This window comes from Cyanistes caeruleus, chromosome 1 (genome assembly GCF_971803275.1).
Source record: "Cyanistes caeruleus chromosome 1, bCyaCae1.hap1.1, whole genome shotgun sequence".
NCBI lineage: Eukaryota > Metazoa > Chordata > Aves > Passeriformes > Paridae > Cyanistes > Cyanistes caeruleus.
The window spans coordinates 34,797,941-34,816,753 of NC_141701.1; the positions used below are offsets into that span (position 1 = coordinate 34,797,941).

Here is an 18,813-nt window from a genome sequence, read left to right on the forward strand (position 1 = left end):
CTTAATCATAGCTAGTAAATTTGAGATAATTATCAGATGTGCAGTTGGGTAGGAGAAAAATATAATTCTTTGTTCAGCATGAAAGAATTCGGGAGAAGAAAACAGTTGTATTTTAATAGTTCAAGGTATTTATTTTCTTGAAAATTGCACCAGTAGACTTCTGTACAAACAAGCACAATATCTAAGTACACAGCACATCTTCTTAAGTTCAAGGAAGACACAGGAAGTGTACCTGGCCAATAACTTCTTACTGAATTTTCTTCCACAGGTCTTTGAGACTTTCAGTTGAACATACAGCCGTTGTCCCAGTCAATATATGTTTACACAAAGAAGCACCTTGCTTTGTGAGATATCTTATATTTCTTAATAGGTATCTCTACTGCTACTTTGTAGACTTCTCTTTGCCTAACATGATCCAAAAGTTTTGCACATCTTATATCCACCTAAAATATAAAATAATAGTTTCATCTCATATTAGTCTGTGACTGTATTTAAACTGTCCTTGTTTGTGACAGCAGTGAACTGAATTTTTTTTGCATGTAGGCTCACACACAATGCTTTTCGTCACAGATGGCTTAATTTAAAATACCAAGTTGTTTTATAAACTATAGCAATATGAATGCTGATGTTTAAATTTTCACATGAACAGTTGTCCATTGAGTTACGTGTCACATTACTTGTTGAACATAAGGTGTTATATGTTTATATATATATAACATATATGTAATATGTATAACTGAAGCATATGTGTTTCGGTTTGAAATGATACATGTAGTGGGGCTGTACCTATTGCCTGCATAGGATCCTTTCTGCAGTGTTCAGAAACCAGAATAACAAGGCCTTTGTCTTTGAACAGCCATTTTTAATGCTAGCATTTTTCCAGATTCTGAGATCAGAATCCCGTGCATTGAAGATCATTACCATAAAGGAGTCATCCCCATCTACACTTTCAAACAGGTGTATCCTGGACAGTGGAGAATCATTACTGGATAGATGCCTTAATTTTACCAAGCTGTTGTGAGATTTCAAAATATTAGTAATAAGGGTATTCTTGAGAACAATACATGTTGTTCAGAGACATCAATTTATTCTTCCCCATTTGCACCCACTTTTTATTTAGGAATAAGTTTACACAAATAAGTGCCACATATCAGGTAGCTGACAGCTGAAGTAATGCAGGAAGTGCTAAAGAACATACAAATGTGGGTTCTCTTTGGTAAGATTTTTTAAGACAGGCATGCGTTCCAAAATACTGAGTGCCTTTTTCAATAAATAAAAATCTTAACGCAAGTAATTTCTTCATCTAACAGTATTTGCCAACATATTAAAATTACAGAATGCCGAAAATGCTGAACTGTGTTTGAACTTCTCCCCTATCCTGTTCTGTTTCTTTTTTGAAGCATACCTGTATGCTCACCTTTCTCATGTATGCAAATTACATTTCAAAATAATTTATACATACTAATGCCACCAAAATCCAAAGAAATACATTCATATTTGTGACAATCAAATATGAAGGAATAAGCTGTAATTCCTGATAGAATACTGGTTTGCCTTATTGTGAGTGGGCTAGAAGAAGAGACATTCAGATGTATTCTGTGACTACCAGGACAAAGATGCTTAATTATCCTACCAGATCTGCTCCTTTGAAGTTCCCTTCAAATGTTAGGTGAGGAACGGAATGACAACTCCAATAAATTAATTTTATTGCCTGAAGATGGAATGGCTTGGCTTCTGTTGCAACCCGAACAAGAAAAAAGACATAATGATTTTTCTTTCTGTTTTCGTTTTTAAATTTACTGCATGGAGTAATTCAGCTGTAAGAGACTGGCTTCTGTTTGTTTCCATGTTGTCCTGTCCTCTGGCCTACATGAAACAAAAGGAGGCAAGAGAAGGTGAGGGGGTATGGGAAATGCCCTGCTGATGGACCATCTCCAAAGGCAGCTGTAGGAGTGCTGCAAAGGGAGAGCACCTAAACCTGGCCCCTTTTTTACCTGTTTTGAATTGATCTAGTAGCTTTCTAGAGCATTTTTTACTTCTAATAGCATGGCATGGGGTGATTAACAATTTGTTTGCTTTACCTTCCACCTTAATTAGCTAGCTTTCATCATATCGTCACCTCAGTCTTCTCTAAATTGACAAGCTTCAGCTTTTTTATGTTGTTGTTGTTGTTGTTATAAAGCTGCCACTTTACCCACTCGATAATTTTATTTGCCCTCCATACCTCCCACATCCTACTTTGACCTTGACACACAGAGCTCAGACCTGCACTGCACTCAAGATTCGGGTGTACCAAAGATTTAAAGAGAGGCAAAATAGTTCTCCCTCATTCCCTTGACTCACTTGTAAAAAGCTAATTAGAGGATCATTTATTGAGGTCGATTTTTTTTCTAAATATGTCTGCATCCAGCAGCTCCCATTTGTACCCTGAAGCACACAGATTTTCAAAACCTCAGCCCTTACTCTGAGGGAAAATGGGAGTTAGTAAATGTTAAGTGTTTTCCTAGATCTCTTACATTAGGTATCTACTGGAGACTGAGCCTTTCTGAAGGCTTCTGCTAAATGGGAATTTTAAATAGTAAGCTCAGTGTAATATTGAAATACTGAAATATTTCGCTGAAAAAAATACAAATTTTAGAAAATGTTTCAGTCCCAAAAACTCCTGGCACCATTAGCCACAGGTATCTGGCTTTTGTCACAAACTCTGTAATCTTTACAAGTAGCCTCACTGAAGTCAAGAAATAGTTTTGCTTCAGAAAAAGCTAATAAAAAGGCTGACCTTAAGCATTTGATTTTGATCAGCGTCACAAGTCTTTTAGTTGTTCCTTACCTCACATTCATGCCAGGTCAGAAGAAATACTCCTTGCGCTATTCATAAATTATCTTAGATTCTAGTACTGGAATAACAAGCAACTGTGACCTGGTTACAAGAGCTCTGTTCACCATCTATCTTTGGCATTCCTTGAAAAACTCATCCCTGTTCAGACCCTATTTGACAAGGGTCTCTCTTGGTTTCCTTGTCTTTGGTGGCAGTGTGTGCACATGTGCTCAAATTAAATAGAATGAGCTCTCTTAAACTTGATATTTAGTAAATGAAGCATAATGTTCACACATTTCTATCACTTGTGCCTTTATAAAGTTTTGACTGCAGCTGGTTTTGGATGTTTTGATTTTACCTTAACTTGTCCAGTGTTTCATGAAACTTCAGTGTGGCAGATACATTTGCTTTAGAAAGTAAAAAGTTGCCATGAACCTGGGTACAGGATCACTCCTGCACAGCATAGTACATAGCCCCAAGACATGCAGTGTTTCTACAGTAGTCCTCCATTTATTATGAGCTGTAATGCCAGTTGATTATTTAATGTTGATTATGAAAATGGAAGAATACAATACTGTAAAGCTAATTGCTGACATGTTGGCATTTTTTTGTTTATAAGGTTAAAAATATAGTAAATATAATTAAGCATTAATCATCTTATTTTCTCCGTTTCGCTTTGTGGGGTTTTTTTCATATCAGTGTTATAAAATAAGTTTGGTGTGTTACTTTCTCTTTGATAAATATGCTATTTATTTTATGTATTTTTATGGCTGTGCCCCAAAAATTCCAAATCAGAATTGGACTTCCATTATATCACTAAAATTTCTCACTGAGAGGGATCAAACACTGGAATAGACTTCCCAGGGAAGTGGTTTAGTCACCACCAATGGAGGTATTTAAAAGATATGTATGTGTGGCACTTAGGCACATGGTTTTGTTGTGGACTTGGTAGTGCTAGGGCAATGGTCTTTCCAACCTTCATGATACTATATATTTATTTATTGAAATCCCAATATAAAGTATTTTGTATATCATACCATAAACTAGTTAAGATAAAATAATAAAAACAAATACTTTAGAAAGTAAAAAGCCAGAAAAATCGTAAACACTGTACAGCTGAGATAGCATCATTTTAGGGTGCAAGTCCCTAAGAGTTGAAAATTATTAAAATATGGGGTGATAAAATATAAGATTAATTGCGTGCACATAGAACTTTTTTCATGTGTCAAATCTTGAAGAACTGACATTAGAGAGTATCCAGTTTGTTGAAAGGTTTTTTCTTGAGTTAAAAACAATTATGCTAAACCTTTAAGGGATTAATGAAGTATCTTGTTCCTCAGGGTGTATTTTTATGAGTAGTTTTACTTTTCAGAGCCTCAGAATAATATCCACAAGGAAATAAGTAATTTAGGAAAGTTAATTTTGACCCTCAGATGAAACCTCTAACATATGAAATATTTACTGTGACGTTTGGTTTGTTTTTAATTATGAAAAATTGCTTCATAGAAGGCTTTCTGAAAACTACAGTATTCTGGGAAGTAGCATGGTCCAGTGGATAGGTCACAGGGCTGCATCTCAGGAGAATGGGGTTTTCTTCCTGGCTTTTCAAAAATCAGGAGTGCATAAACTTCAGCAAGGTATTTTTGCCAGAGCTAGTGTCTGTTTCCTTCTATGAAACAAGAAGATTAATCATTAGCCTTTTAAAAATGTAGATAATAAAGCATACATAAGTATTATTGGGTTTATGCACTAAAGGTCATACATCTCTAGTTTGCCAGATGTTACCACCTTTAATAACAATTTGTAATAATGCTATTAGCAAAGAATGTTTACTCTGTTTTGCATAGATTTTCTCTTTAGATCATCACAGATAGGAAATGGCTAAGCCCTTTGAGGGGATTATAAATGTATTGTTTTCAGAACTCTTCATTTTCAACTGAAACATGTATTCAACTCCTATTTAAATTTGTCCATCATTTCCTGTGTGAATTTCTGTTTGCTCTAGCCCAGATTACCTTAGGGTTTATGTGCAACTGCAGTGGCATTACTTTATTATAGAAGGAAATTAATTTATGTGCCTTCATCTAATGGCATGCAATCTTTAGTAATTACAACCATCTGAACTTTCTCCTCCAGCTGAAGACAAGTTGCGTTCACATCATTTGAGGTTAGAATTAAGCTTATATTTTAAATATTTTTCTAAGGGAGGCATTTTCAGTCTGAGTTCTACAAAGCTGGAGATCTAACTTGAGAAAATGGCAGATACTGTTTCAACTTAAACAACGTGTATGTATTTTATATGGCAATACAAGCTCCAAACTAGCTCTTCGTTGTTCCAAGTTTGTGTGGAAGTTCTTCCTTTTCCACTTTAAAAAATCTTCTTAGGACATCTAGGCAAAAGTCTGAGAGAAGCAAAAGTGGTTTAACACAAATATATATGTAAATCATCAGCTGGGGACAAATAACACATAAATAACATTTTACACCTATTTAAGAATGAAGAATGACTATGTGAGTACTCAGATATCTATACAATGTTTAACAAAATAATACTGAGATACCAGTACATCTTTGGGCTGTTTCTATATCATAGCAGCATATCATAATTTTTACTTTGTATTCTTGATTAATCTGTCAAACTTCATTACAATATTTGCCAAGCTGTTATTTCCTCTATGGTGAAAACTTGATGTTTTGAATTATTTCCTATCACTCATCTTTGGAGACAGAATTTTGCATTTCCCAAATCTACATAGTTATCTCTGCTGGAGGTGAGATACAATGTTCATGAAAAAAAACAAAAATACACACTACAAAGATAAAATGTATGTCCTAACAAATAGTTTTCTAATAACTTCATCTTTGTTTGCAGGCTCCAACAGATTTTAATGCTGCAGATCTGAGATGCCACTTCATTTTCTTTGTTGACTGAGGTGCTCCAATCCCAGTTGCTTAATTGTTCTGATCATGCAAGTGTGTAGTGGAGATGATTTGAAGAGGTCTATCCATCTCAGTGTGAAATTAGCTGTAGTAGTACATTGCATAAATAGAAGCAGCTCTCTAAAGCTTAACCTTACTTGTTTTAAGTTAAGCATTTAGCTTGCTCCAGCCTGCATATTGTTTGGGCTGCACAAAACAGACTCGAGAAACTTAACAACTTGTGAGTTTATAGTAGTTGTAACCAGGAAATCATGGTTTCATAGGATAAAAACTTTTATTTGAAGTCTTAAAAGAATCAAATGATACAAATACAGATCTTAACTTTAGTCTGAACCTGCTCTATTGAAAGACAGTCTCTTTAAAGGTAAGTGTACTTTCTGTTTCCTCCCTTATGTTTGGTTGTTGTGTTTTGGGGTTTTTAAAATTATAATATTATCAAGCAATTTGTTTACTCCTCATAAACATTAAAGCCTTTCATTTATCTCTGAGATCCTTTGACAAAGTTGTCCAGCTGTGTAGAGCACCAGGTTTTGCTTCTAACAGGAAAAAGACATGTAGGTCTCTTGTCTGTGCTGCTACAGAAAATGAGCCAAAGAATTGAACTGTGGCCTCTGTCAATGTTGTGTGTAATGTAATACTTCTCCATTAAAGACTTTTTCCTTCTAACATGGCTAGCTTTCTAAAAGGAGGTTTAAGGGTTAATCTCGCAAAACAAAGTCTACATGAAATGTAGACTTTTCTCCTGTTCTGAACTTACAGCAAGCCATTGCAGAAAGCTCAGTATTGCTAAATAAATGCAGAACCACTGTACTGTGCATGGAAAATAGGGAAACCAGGGCGATATGTAAGTGTTCTTTAGGGAAAAGATATTGTGGTCAATGACATCTTGAATGCAAGTAAAACAAGAAAGTCTTGAGCATCAATATTAAACTTCTTGATTTATGGTAGACTTCTTTGTCTAAAAATAGTGTGCTAGCTAAGGAATAGTATATATAGCAGCCAAACACTCATGAAACATGACTTTATTTTGCTTATTAGTGTTAGGGCTGAATGGGCTTTACGTAGCCACAGATACCAGTATTGGGACCAGTCAGTTTAACATCTTGGTTGGTGACGTGGATAGTAGGATCGAGTGTACCCTCAGCAAGTTTACTGACAGCACCAAGCTATGTGGTGTGGTAACATGCTGGACAGGAGGGATACCACCCAGAGGGACCTCGATAGGCTTGAAAGGTGGGCCCATGCAAACTTCCTGAAGTTCAACAAGGCCAAGCGCAAGGTCCTGCACCCAGGTAAGAGCAATCCCAAGCACAGGTATGGGCTGGGCTGAGAAAGGACAAAAAGCCTGACATGTCTCAGCAGTGTGCACTCACAGCCCAGAAAGCCCAGCTGTGTCTTGGGCTCCATCAAAAAAAGTGTGGCCAGCAGGTCAAGGGAGGTGATTCTTCCCCCGTACTCCACTCTCATGAGACCCCTGTGGGGGCTGAAGTATCCCCCAACTAAGATACCTTGGCTCTCCCTTGGAGAGCTTCTCCCCAGGCGAGGCACTTCGCTCTCACAGAGAGAAAAGTGTCGCTCCCAGAATTTCTTGAGTTAAACATGTTAATTTGTTGCACCCCATTGGTTTTCCTCCCCATCAATCCACCCTGATACATGTATCCATGTTTCCCCCTCCTCTCTCCTCCCCTATATAAACCCCAGGTTTTTTCCCCCAGTTTGGAGTAGAGCTGCCACTGGCTCCTTTCACAGAGGGCCCTGCTTTAATGAAAGCTGTTTCTCTGTAGAATGCCACACAGCACTTTTGTCTCTCTCTCCACATTGCCTGCAAGCTGCTGCTGAGCTGAGATCACTTGCTGGGCAAGGGACATGCCAGTGCCCCTGGGCAGTCCTTTTCAGGACAGCTTCTTCAGGGTAGTCACGGCACCCTGCCATCAACACCACTGTGGCAACCCCCACCTGGAGTACTTATGTCCAGGTCTGGGGCCCCTAACACAAGAAAGGCATGGATCTGTTGGAATGAGTCCAGAGGAGGGCCACTAAGTTTTACAGGGCTGGAACACCTCTCCTATGAAGTCAGGCTGCGAGATCTGGGGTTGTTCAACCTGGAGAGGCTCCAGAGAGACCTTACAGCACCTTCTCACCACCTGAACAGGCCTACACGAAGAACAGAGATGGACTTTTTACAAGGGCATGCTGTAATAGAACAAGGGGGAATGACTTTAAGCTGAAGGAGGGTAGGTTTTGATTAGACATTAAGAAGAAATTCTTTGTGATGGTGGTGAGGCACTGGAATAGGGTTAATGGTTGCCCAGAGAAGTTATGGATGCCTCATCCCTAAAAGTGTTCAAGACCAGATTGGATGGGGCATTAACTAGATCTACTGGAAGGTGTCCCTGTCCATGGAAGGGAAGTTGGAATGAGATGATCATTAAATGGATCTTTAAGGTCCCTTCAACCAAACCATTCTAGGATTATATGGTTCTATGATGAATTCTCAAATATTGGAGCCACCACCACAGCCCCAAGAGCACAACAAGGGCTACAGCCCATCTTTCCCACTGCAGCATGGCAGTGAAAAGCGTGTATCTCTGGGCCATGTCATTCTGCTCCAGTTCCTGCAGCAGTCGAGTCATCTCCTGTCTCAGCATTTCCTCATGCTGCCGCATGCGCTCACGTGTGGCCTCATCCAGCTCCCTATTGACCATCTGCGGGTACTGGATGATGATGTTTCGCACCACACCGAAGAACAGTCGGGCAGCCATGGCCTGAATAAGGAGGGAGAGAACGGGTCAGGTGGGTCTGGAAGGAGCAGAAAGCCAGTATGGGAGCTGCATGGAGCTGGGAGCAGGTAGGGGAAGGGGTGAGAATCCACATTTCTGTTCCAGCTCTCGCCCAGCCCAGCCTCCCCTCATGTGCTTACCTTGGCCCAGGCCCTGAAAACCAGCCTCACTGTGACCCGTCCCCTAGGATGTCATAGGGCCAAAGCCCATCGCAGACACTCCCAGCTCTACCCTGGCTCTGAGCTGACAGCTGTCCCTGGCAGCCTTGATAAGCCTCAAAGGACAGACCCACCTGGCAGGACAGGTAATAGGGGTAGGATACAAGGGTGGCTTCTTCATAATAGGTAAGAAGATGCTAGAAGTTCCCTCCGTATCTGATAGAGCCAATGCCAGCCAGCTCCAAGAGAGACCCACCACTGGCCAAAGCCAAGCCCATCAGTGATGGTAGTAGCACCTCAGCATAACATATTTAAGAAGAGGGGAAGAAACTTGTGCAACACCAGCAGCTAGGAAACAGAAGTGAGAATATGGAAGAGAAACCCTGCATACCCTCAGGTCAGAGAAGAAAGAGGGGGAGGAGGAGGGGCTTCAGGCACCAGGGCAGAGATTCCCCTGCAGTCCGTAGCAAAGACTATGGTGAGTCAAGATGTGCCCCTGTAGCCCATGGAAGTCTGTGGTGGAACAGACACACACCTGCAGCCTGGGGATGTGCCTGAAGGAGGCTTTTGACTGTGCAGGAAGCCCATGGTGGAACAGGCAAGAGTGTAAAGAGTTCCCCACAACCCCTATTCCCCTCTTTTCTCTGCTCCATGTTTTTGAGACTCTTATATTCTCTACCTTTGAAAACATAAAACGCAAACTGAAATTAATTGGAACAATTTCCCTTGGTGAACTTTTCTGGGCTCTCCTTGGCTCATTTCTCCAGCCTGTTGAAGTCCTTCTTCATGGCAGCATGACCCACTGTAGTATCAGCCACTCCTCCACTTTTGTGTCATCAGCAACTAATTAGCTGGCTTTTGTAAAGGCACTAAAAGGTGTGATATAATTCATTAAACAAAACAAAACATACAAACAACCACCAAATTGGAATAATGTTTCACCATAAAAAAATAATTTAACATTTGCTAACACGGTTTCTTGTAGAACTTTGCTGTTAAATACAGTAACCACTCCATTTACAAAACTTTTAACTTCTCCAATTCAAGAATAAAATTTTGCTAGTAATCTATGCTCAAAAAAAAAAAGCCTGGCATGGAGGAAGAAGAGGCAACACCAAACAGAAAAACTGCTGGTTAACAAGATTTGAAAACACGTATAAAGACATATTCAAACACATACTAAGACATTAATAAGACAAAGAGCTCTTTGTAGGGGTGGGCAGCATGGGGGATGTTGTTCAAAGTCCATTTGCATTAGCAAGTTCCAAAGATTTCTTCTGGGATAAATTCGAGAGTTGGGCAATAACTAACAGCAGGGAGTTTAACAAGAACAAGTTCTCGATTCTACACCTAGGATGGAGTTACCCTGGGTGTACATACAGACTGGGAATGAGAGGCCAGAAAGCAATGCCACAGAAAGGGACCTAGGGATCCTGTTGACAGAAAGATGAACATGAGTCAGCAGCGCCCTGGTAGCCAGGAGGGCCAACTGTGTCTGGGGCTGCATCAGGTACAGCATTGCCAGCCGGGCAAGGGAGGGGATTGTCCCGCTCTGCTCTGCACTGGGGCTGCTTCACCTTGAGTACTGTTTTCCACGTGTTCCAGTGCAACACGCCAATAATTACACACTTGAGAGAGACATTGATTATTTATTTCAAAATTGCACAAGCCTGGGTGCCTGGTGGAATTCCACAAATCAAGCACACAAACTACCAAAATTTTTTATAATTTATATGTTTTAGCAAATAAAGGAATTAGTGTTCATTGGCTAATAGTTACATAGTTTTCTTATGAATTCATATTCTACTACTGGCTAACAATCCCTTGCTTCTTATGCTAAATAGTCCACATGCCCAATCTTTCTCCTTTTGGGTCAGTGATCTCTGAGTTGGAGGTTGCAGATCTCCCCCTGCTGGAATTACATTTCAGTCATTTGGAGCCGATTTCAGCTCAATTGTTGAGTCGGCTTATATTAGTTTTTCCCTTATCTTGAGGGTTCTACCAGATGTCTTTGTAGGTTATAAATTCTGCATTCTTTGTGTCCAGTATCAGTCGGCATTCTTTTTCCCAAGCTTTGTTAACCTCCCCCTCGGTCTCAGATCATTGAAGCATGTCAAGCCCTAAACTTTTACAAGGTAATTCTACAAACAAGTAATTTGCTCTTTTAGATATCATAGAGATCACTTAGAGTTTGCTTGTTAGCTGCCATTTCACAAGTTAAACCTCCCTAGTTGATTGGACTTGAAAGTACACAAAGATCAAACACGAAAGAACATCCTTAATTTTTGTTTTACATAATCCGCATTTTACAGCAATCCTGTGTGCAGTTTTGGGCACTACAATATAAAAATGGCATTAAGCTATTATAGAGGGTCCAAAGGAGGGCAGGGAAGATAGTGAAGGGACTGGAGAGGAAGCTGTATGAGGAGTGCCTGAGGTCACCTTTTCATCTTGGAGGACACTGAGGAGAGACCTCGTTGCAGTTCACAATTTCCTCATGAGAGAAAGGGCAAGGTCACGCACTGATCTCTTCTCTACAGCGTCCAGTGACAGGACTGGAGGGAACGGCCTGAAGTGGTGTCAGAAGAGGTTTAGGCTGGCTTTTAGGAAAAGGCTTTCCAACCAGAAGGTGGTTAGGCACTGGAACGAGCTCTCCCCGGAAGTGGTCACAACACTAAGCCTAACGAGAGTTGGAGACGCATTGGAACAATGGACTCAGGCACATGGTGTAACTTTTGAGGTGCTTCGTGCAAGAGCTGGACCCGATGACCCTCGCGGGCCCGTTCCGACTCGGGACATTACCTCCCAGTCTCAACACGGCCACCAACGCTTCAGCCGCGTGGGGATCTTTGCTACGCGTGCGCAAGATAAACCCCCGCCCCTTATCTCTTTCCTCGCCGCTGATTGGTCTGAGGGGCGCGCGCCGCAGCCGGTAGCGGGAGCGCCCCGCCCCTCGGCTGTAGGCGTGAGGTTGCCGTGGCAACGACGGGCAGGCAGCGCGCGCGGGTAGGGAGCTGAGGGGAGAGCGGGGCCGGGCCGGGGGCGCTTCCTCCCGGGAGGGCGCCTGGAGCGGATCCCGGCCCGTGCCCGCCATCAGAGCCGCCTTCCCACCGGCCGTGCTGGGAGGCGGTTGGTGGCGGGGCCACGGGACGGGAGGCCGGTGTAAAATCGCACGGCTGTGTAGGTAGGAAGGAGCTGGGGGATCGAGGGAGGGAGATCTGCCCGGCTTTCCCTCGTTTATTCTGCTGGGTTTGGAAGAAGATCTGAGAAGGGGCTCTGAAGGGTGTTTTTGTATAAAAAGCGAGAAACTCACTGTAGGAGAGAGAATAGGCAACCCACAATGTCCTTTCAGCTCTCCTTCACACCCACCTTCTAAAATAAAAGTTAAAATCAAATCCCGTATGAATAAAGGAGAGCTACTGAGCTTCAGATTTATTTACTAAGAAAGGAAGTTTCTTCTGCCTTCACAGCCTCGATCTTGGCTTTTCTTCAGTTTGTCTTAATTGTAATTCTGGCAAGGAGAATTCTCTCTGCGAGGTTTAGCGCTGGGATGTTTTTTGCTGTCTCCTCGGTTGTTCTGATACACTAATGTAGGGCTTTTGTGTATAAGCTATAATACATAATATACATTGGTATATGTACTGGCTAAATAGATGGCCTTCCTATTCTGAGTCATTAAGTTATATCTGTTAGGGTATCTTTATACCCAGATTGTTTATGTGTCCCATTCAGTATTAGCCGCTTGCCTTCTTCCCTCCCCGATTCAGTCATTTATAAGCTCATTTATATAAACCAGAGTTTGGGGAAAAAAAGTTGGTATTGTTGTGAGAGCCTCTATAATGTGCCTTAGTGTGAAAAACTCAGTTTTTGACTGTGCAGAACATGCACTTGTGTGCATGACAAAAGTGCCATGCAGATATATAATGAATCCTGTGGCTTAGTACCACCTCTCACAGCCTGTAAAACCTGTTATGGAGTGTCCTGTATTTTCTAATTTATAATCAGATTATGAGCTTCCATTAACTAGCTACTATGTGTGAGAATTATGCCTGCTGTGAAGCGTTGAGCTCATATTTCTGGATGGAAAAGGCAAAAACTAGAATATAATATTCTTAAGCAAACCAAATCAACACATCAAATAGAAAAAATATTTTAAATGTTTATTAATACATCAAAAACTTGATAAAATGTCAGTAGTAAAAAGGGATAGGTTTTTATAAGCAACATAGTATCACTGTAAATGAAAAGGACATTGGTGAGGATATGTCAGATTTGAAGTACACATGTAAGCTTTGTTGAAGATCTGGGCTACAAGTAGTATAACATTTTCCTTTTTTTTTAAGGCATTCTATCATACTACTTAGAAGAGCACGTGGAATAAAAGATTATTAAAAGAAGCAGTAGAGCAGCTTGACCTATTACAGAACCATGGTTCGGCTAACAATGGACCTAATTGCTAAAAATGCTGGTCACAAGAATCGTAGTGAAGAAGACTTTGAACAATATCTGCAAAAAATAACTCATCTGAATTTGTCAGATAAAAATATAGATTCAATTGTAAGATTTATTTTTTATTATTCCTTTTAAACTGGCTACTCTAATGGAGTTACTGTTATGATGAGTTGTTCATTGTTGGAGAGACAAACAAGGAAAGCCACGTTTTACAGATTTGTTAACTTACAGCACAATCTTTTCAATCTATCTGTGATTTATTCCTTAAATTTCAGAGGAAGTCTGAGAAAGGAAAGGAGAGGTCAGGAACAGGAAATAACCCGAGTGAGCTTAACAAATTTGGACTAGTGTAGTTGCTTTTTCAAACTAGCCAGGTTAAAAATATACTTTTTTTTTTTTTTTAATTACTCCCTGGGGCCTGCTCATTTAAAAAATAATCCATGAGCTTTTCATTTTCAAAGACTAAACCTGCAAACTTGGCCCAGTCCTCCTTCCTCTGAGTTTAATAATAGGAAATGTATACAGGTTTCAATAAGTTTTCAGTTAATTCAGATCCCCTCAAGATACTGAGTAAATTTTGAAACAGCTGAGCCATGAACAACTGCACTGTTGAATGTGATGAATTTCTGCTCTAAAAGCATGATTTCAGTCAAGAAGAAATCACTTGTTCTGTGTGAACAGATCCCTGCAAGCAAATGGGTTTATTCAGCCCACTCCTAGCAATGTGCACCGCCATAGTGAGTTACTAATTGTCCATTTGATGAGCTCTGGTTCATCAGCTGTCACAGCAAAATTTTACAGAAACCTTCATGAGGAGTGCTCTTTTAGTTGTTTCACAGGAATATGTTCAAAAACATCAACATAAACTTGAGCTCAGAAGTATATTAAAATAGATTGAATTGCAAGGTTTTGTGTAAACCAGTAATTCTTTGCCAAGAACTGGTCTCCAGTTACATCAGTGCAGTTTAAGGGATACAACTACACTAAAAACTTTGCTTTTCTGAAATCCACCTGATGAAGACAGGGAAGGGAATGAAGTCACACTGGATGTCGTGTATTTGCTGGTGATGCCTGTTGTCCTCAGATTCTGTATGGCAAAATAGTAACAACAGATTTCAGTCTTTATTCTGTAGGTAACTGACAATGTATAATAACTCTGTTTTTCTACGAAAAATAGTTTTAAGCAATGTTTATTAAAGGTGAAAATTTATAAATCATGCATCAGAACATAAATACAAAATAAATAACAATAATAACAATAAATAACAATCAATAGCTTCCAGAAGCAGGCAGTGAGTGAACATTAAGTAGCATGTCATTGTTTATTTCAGGATGACCTCTCTTTCTGTAAAAATCTGAGAGTTCTATATTTATATGATAACCAAATCAACCAAATCCAGAACTTGGACTTTGCTTCAAATATAACACACCTTTACCTTCAGAACAATCGTATTTCAAGTATAGAAAATCTCTCATTGCTGAAAAAACTTGAAAAACTGTAAGTTGAAAATAATGTTTTTATTTAACTAGTCAAAAGTATAGTAATGACACTTAAGAATTTTTTTGAATTATGTAGCCATTAAGGTTCTTTCAGCTCTTAAATTTTGCTTTTCAAATAGAAGTAATTGCTTATTATTTTTTGATGAGATGATCTGTAATAAATGTAATGACGTATCATCTTAACATATATATTTGCATATAAATAATTTTATTTTTTCAGTCTTGTAGTTGTAGTAGTAGTAATAATAATAATAATAATAATAGCAGTAGATAAAACAGCAAAAACCTGCTTGAGTCAGTTAAGTGTGAATTCTACTTATGTGCTAGGTTATTTACTTTTCCTATCATAATTTACAAGTATTCTTCAATAATGCTTGAAATTTTTTTTTCTTTATATATTGAAGCCTTGCCTTTGCTCTTACTTTCAAAGGATATTAAATCTGTTTTGTGTTCTATAGGTATTTAGGAGGCAACTATATCACTATAGTGGAGGGTTTGGATAAAATAGGAGAACTAAGGGAGCTACATATTGAAAGTCAACATCTCCCTCTTGGTGAAAAGCTTCTGTTTGATCCAGTATCTCTTAACTCCCTGGCAGTAAGTACATTTTGAGAATTTCAACGAGCCAATAATCAGGAGATAAGTATTTTAGGAGAAATTATTAGAAGTCGATCACTCTGTGTTTTCCTCTTTTGCAAATTGGTGTCATTATTTCAAGCTCTACCAAGGGACACCCTAATTCTCTTATAAGGAGTCCAGCAAATTCTACTTTATCATTTTTTCATTATGAAGGATGAAAATGAGGATAAAGAAAGAGAAGAATTAACGAAGTGTGTGCATGCCCTATACCAACAGAATATGAATAAACTAAAAAAAGGGGTTGGAATGTATCACTCTTAGTTTTCTTAGTCTGTTTCATTTGTACTGAATTAGTTTGTTGATATTTCAGTGATTTGATTGGTATACTTGTTTATTTATTGCCTTTTGTATTTCTGTCAAAAAATGGAGTGGAAAAAAAATGCACAAACAGCTTTTTTTCCCTGGATATTAAGAACAACATAATCAAAACCATTCTGTTTTAGTTCTGCGGTTCTTCTGTGTGGTGTTATGTCAAAAGTTCAGGAAATCTTTTTGAAGTTGTCTTTCAACATGTTAATTGCTCAGAAAACATAAAACATATAGTTGAAGAGGTTAAAAAGCAGGCTTTATTTGCTAATGGATGTAGTTCTGTACTATAAAAATTCCTCTTGCTGTATCTCTCATGGCATAGTCAGGGCTTGATGAGTCTTTTTTTTGAGAAGATGAAAACCTCACTAAAACGTGAGTTCTTTTGTTCACATTTATGTCATAAATATTTGACCTAGCTCTATTTTTTCCTGTTTTGAGATTATATAATCCAAGACATGTATTACTGTTTTTCTTTAATAGAAATGTGTCATTATTGTGAGAGCATTTGTACTTTTCTCCTTCTATATTGGAGAAATTATCAAAGTAAATGGAAGTTTTATAGCTATAATCTTCTCAGGATAATAACATTTAATAAACTCTTCCATGTTTTTCAGCAGCCTGGTCTAGATTTTGGGGTTTGTGGCTTTTATTTAAGGCCTTTTGATGTGGGGTTTGTTTTCTTTTCTATGAAACAGCTTTGCATTCTTGACAATGTAACATCTTTGTGGAGGCTAAATGTAAAAATCCTGTATTTTTTCCTTCAAGTGCTGAGTATTTGGAGCCTTTTTAAGGCATGGCTTTTTACTTCTTCATCTGTTTCTATCTCTTTTAATGGTATCAGAGATAAAAAAGCATGAGGTCATATAGCTCTGTGTGTACCACAGGCAAATGTTTTGATGATGACAATGTTATGAATCTGACTGAGAAGATTAAGTTTATGAACTGTGTTTATCACGATGATACTGGTAATTTCCATCTGCAATGTAAATATTGGTCAAATTTTTGAAAGGGGTTAGTTCTCCTGTATAAACTGCTGAAATAGAGATTTTCCAACTAATAGTAAATATTATACTTTGTATAATTCTAAACTCACTGGATTAGGAGTCCCTTTTCATTTTCTAGAGATAAAAACATTTTCCTTTTATTTGAAACTGCATTAGTATTTCCCAAGATAAACACCTGAAACACGTTTAGATTTTTATCTAAAATATAAAGATCTCTGTAACTACTGTCTGTTACAAATGGCAAAGTGCAATATGTGACTCAGTACTGTTCCAGAGAAGGGGTAAGGATCAGAGGTATGGATACCAAGAGGTTTGTGGCATCAAGCCTGAAAGAAAAATAGTGTAGTCCAGCTGTTAAATGAAACTATGCAGGTAGCACATATGGGCTTCAGCTCTGCAGTTCAGGTGCAATCTTGGGGTCCACAGTATAAGAAGAAAATGGACCTGCTGCAGCTAGTCCAGAGAGGGCCACAGAGAGTATCAGAGGGCTGGAGCACCTCTCCTATGAAGACAGGCTGAGAGAGTTGGGGTTGTTGAGCCTGGAGGAGAGAAGGTTCCAAGGACACCTTGTATCAGCAGTCCAGTACCTAAAGGGGGATTATAAGAAAGCTGGAGAGGCACTTTTTACAAGGGTGTGTTGTGATAGGACACAGGTAATGGCCTGAAACTCATCAAGGACAACTTTAGATTAGCTTTTAGGGGGAAATTCTCTGCTTGTGAGAGTGGTGAGACACTGGAACAGATTGCCCAGAAGAGCTGTGGATGCTCTATCCATGGAAGTGTTGAAGGCCAGGTTGGATGGATCTCTGAAAAGCCTGGTTTAGTAGAAGGTGTCCCTGCTCATGGCAGGGGGCTGGAACTAGATGATCTTTAAGGCCCCTTTCAACCCAAACCATTCTGTGATTCTATAAAAAGGCAGTCAGTTTCTATGTATGTTTCATACTTCAAAAGTAGAGTTGTAGCACTTGCAGAATTCTATAAAGAATTTGAATGTATTAAAAAAAAAAAAACAACAAAAATTCTGTATTTACTAAGAATTTCTGAAATAAACAAGAAACAATCTTGCTTTGGTTTCACTTCTAAACCAGAATAAATTACATTTTAGGACAAGGTGCAACGGCAGCATAAAACAATCTGTATGGTATGTGGAGGTGGTGTTTTCATGTTTCTTCTTCATGTGTTTGTTCATCTTTTCAGATAATTTTCTGTAATAATTTACAGCTTGACTCATGCATGGCATGAAAAAAATACTTATTTTTCTGCTTTTCTTCCTTCAGAAATCTTTGTCTGTACTGAATATCAGCAATAACAACATTGATGAATTAGAAGAACTGGCAGTTTTGGAAAATCTTTCTTACCTTAAAGCTGTCGACAATCGACTTAAACATATGAAGGTATTAAAGTAAATGTTTGTTTTATTAAGTATGGGTGTTAAGAAATTAGTCACATTCATCTTTATTACTAAATATATAAGTAAAAATAAATTTTATTTCTGCAGTTACTGAATCTGGCTTGTCAAGCATGCTGTCTTTTCTCATATAAAAATCTTACTGAGACTGAAAATGGAGAAGCATTTACCCAGGATGTCAAAATTTATATTTTTGTTAATTAATACTGTAATGAATTGGTTTAAACAGTAACCCAAATCACCAAGATAGTCTTGATTGAAAGAAAATCTTTAATTTGTGGTTTGCATAAACATTTTATTTCCTTAGTAAACTTAACTTTCATTTGTTATTATTAATTAGTAATTATTAAAATAACTATTCTTATTACTTCTGAGAACACAACTTATTTTTAACAGATTGTTGAGAGAATTTGCCAATTCTCTTTACTAGTGAGGAGATTGCAGTATTTTGTGTGCATAACCTGTCAGTTATCTAGATGAATTTACTCTACTTGGACTCTTCATTTTTTTACACTTTATTATTAAAAAATGTTGAATAATGCCCTTCTTTTTTACTACAGAACTATTAATGCTTTGTATTTCAAGTCCTGGCTGGCAGCTGTGATTGAATTTACATCAAAATACAGTTCATGTAGGCTTTTGCTGAATAATTAAAATCACATTGAATATGTTGGTTACATCAAAATAGCAAAAAGCTTTTTTCAAATAGGAATCTCACCGAAGCTTCCCTTTATAAATGAATCAATTTCTAAATAAAATATATTACAGAGATTTTTACACTGACTCTTTCTTTCTTTTAAATAAA

At 38.5% G+C, this 18,813-nt stretch overlaps 1 protein-coding gene and 1 long non-coding RNA gene across 14 annotated transcripts in view; one reads left to right on the top strand and one right to left on the bottom strand.

Annotated features, from left to right (window-relative positions):
- The first annotated feature begins 8,755 nt into the window (after window positions 1-8,755).
- Window positions 8,756-18,813, top strand: part of PPP1R42 (protein phosphatase 1 regulatory subunit 42) — a 32,193-nt gene continuing 22,135 nt past the window's right edge. For 3 of the 13 annotated variants that reach the window (XR_015286022.1, XM_086886312.1, XM_086886292.1), the window contains exons 1-5: window positions 8,756-8,842; window positions 13,040-13,253; window positions 14,480-14,646; window positions 15,107-15,245; window positions 17,878-17,994. Coding sequence is in view for 9 of the 13 variants with exons in the window: in XM_086886312.1 (XP_086742438.1) it covers window positions 13,125-13,253; window positions 14,480-14,646; window positions 15,107-15,245; window positions 17,878-17,994 (552 nt within the window). In the remaining 4 variants the exon portion in view is untranslated. Of the gene's footprint in view, window positions 8,843-8,919; window positions 9,094-11,232; window positions 11,881-13,039; window positions 13,254-14,479; window positions 14,647-15,106; window positions 15,246-17,877; window positions 17,995-18,813 lie in introns of those variants that run through there. The other 10 variants (XR_015286020.1, XM_086886299.1, XM_023920938.2 and 7 more) reach the window with 6 other exon arrangements.
- On the bottom strand, window positions 9,404-11,587 carry LOC111924674 (uncharacterized). The gene is made up of 3 exons (XR_015286064.1): window positions 11,499-11,587; window positions 11,139-11,376; window positions 9,404-9,565 (listed from the first exon to the last, which is right to left on the bottom strand). It is a non-coding gene; the product is annotated as an uncharacterized LOC111924674 (long non-coding RNA).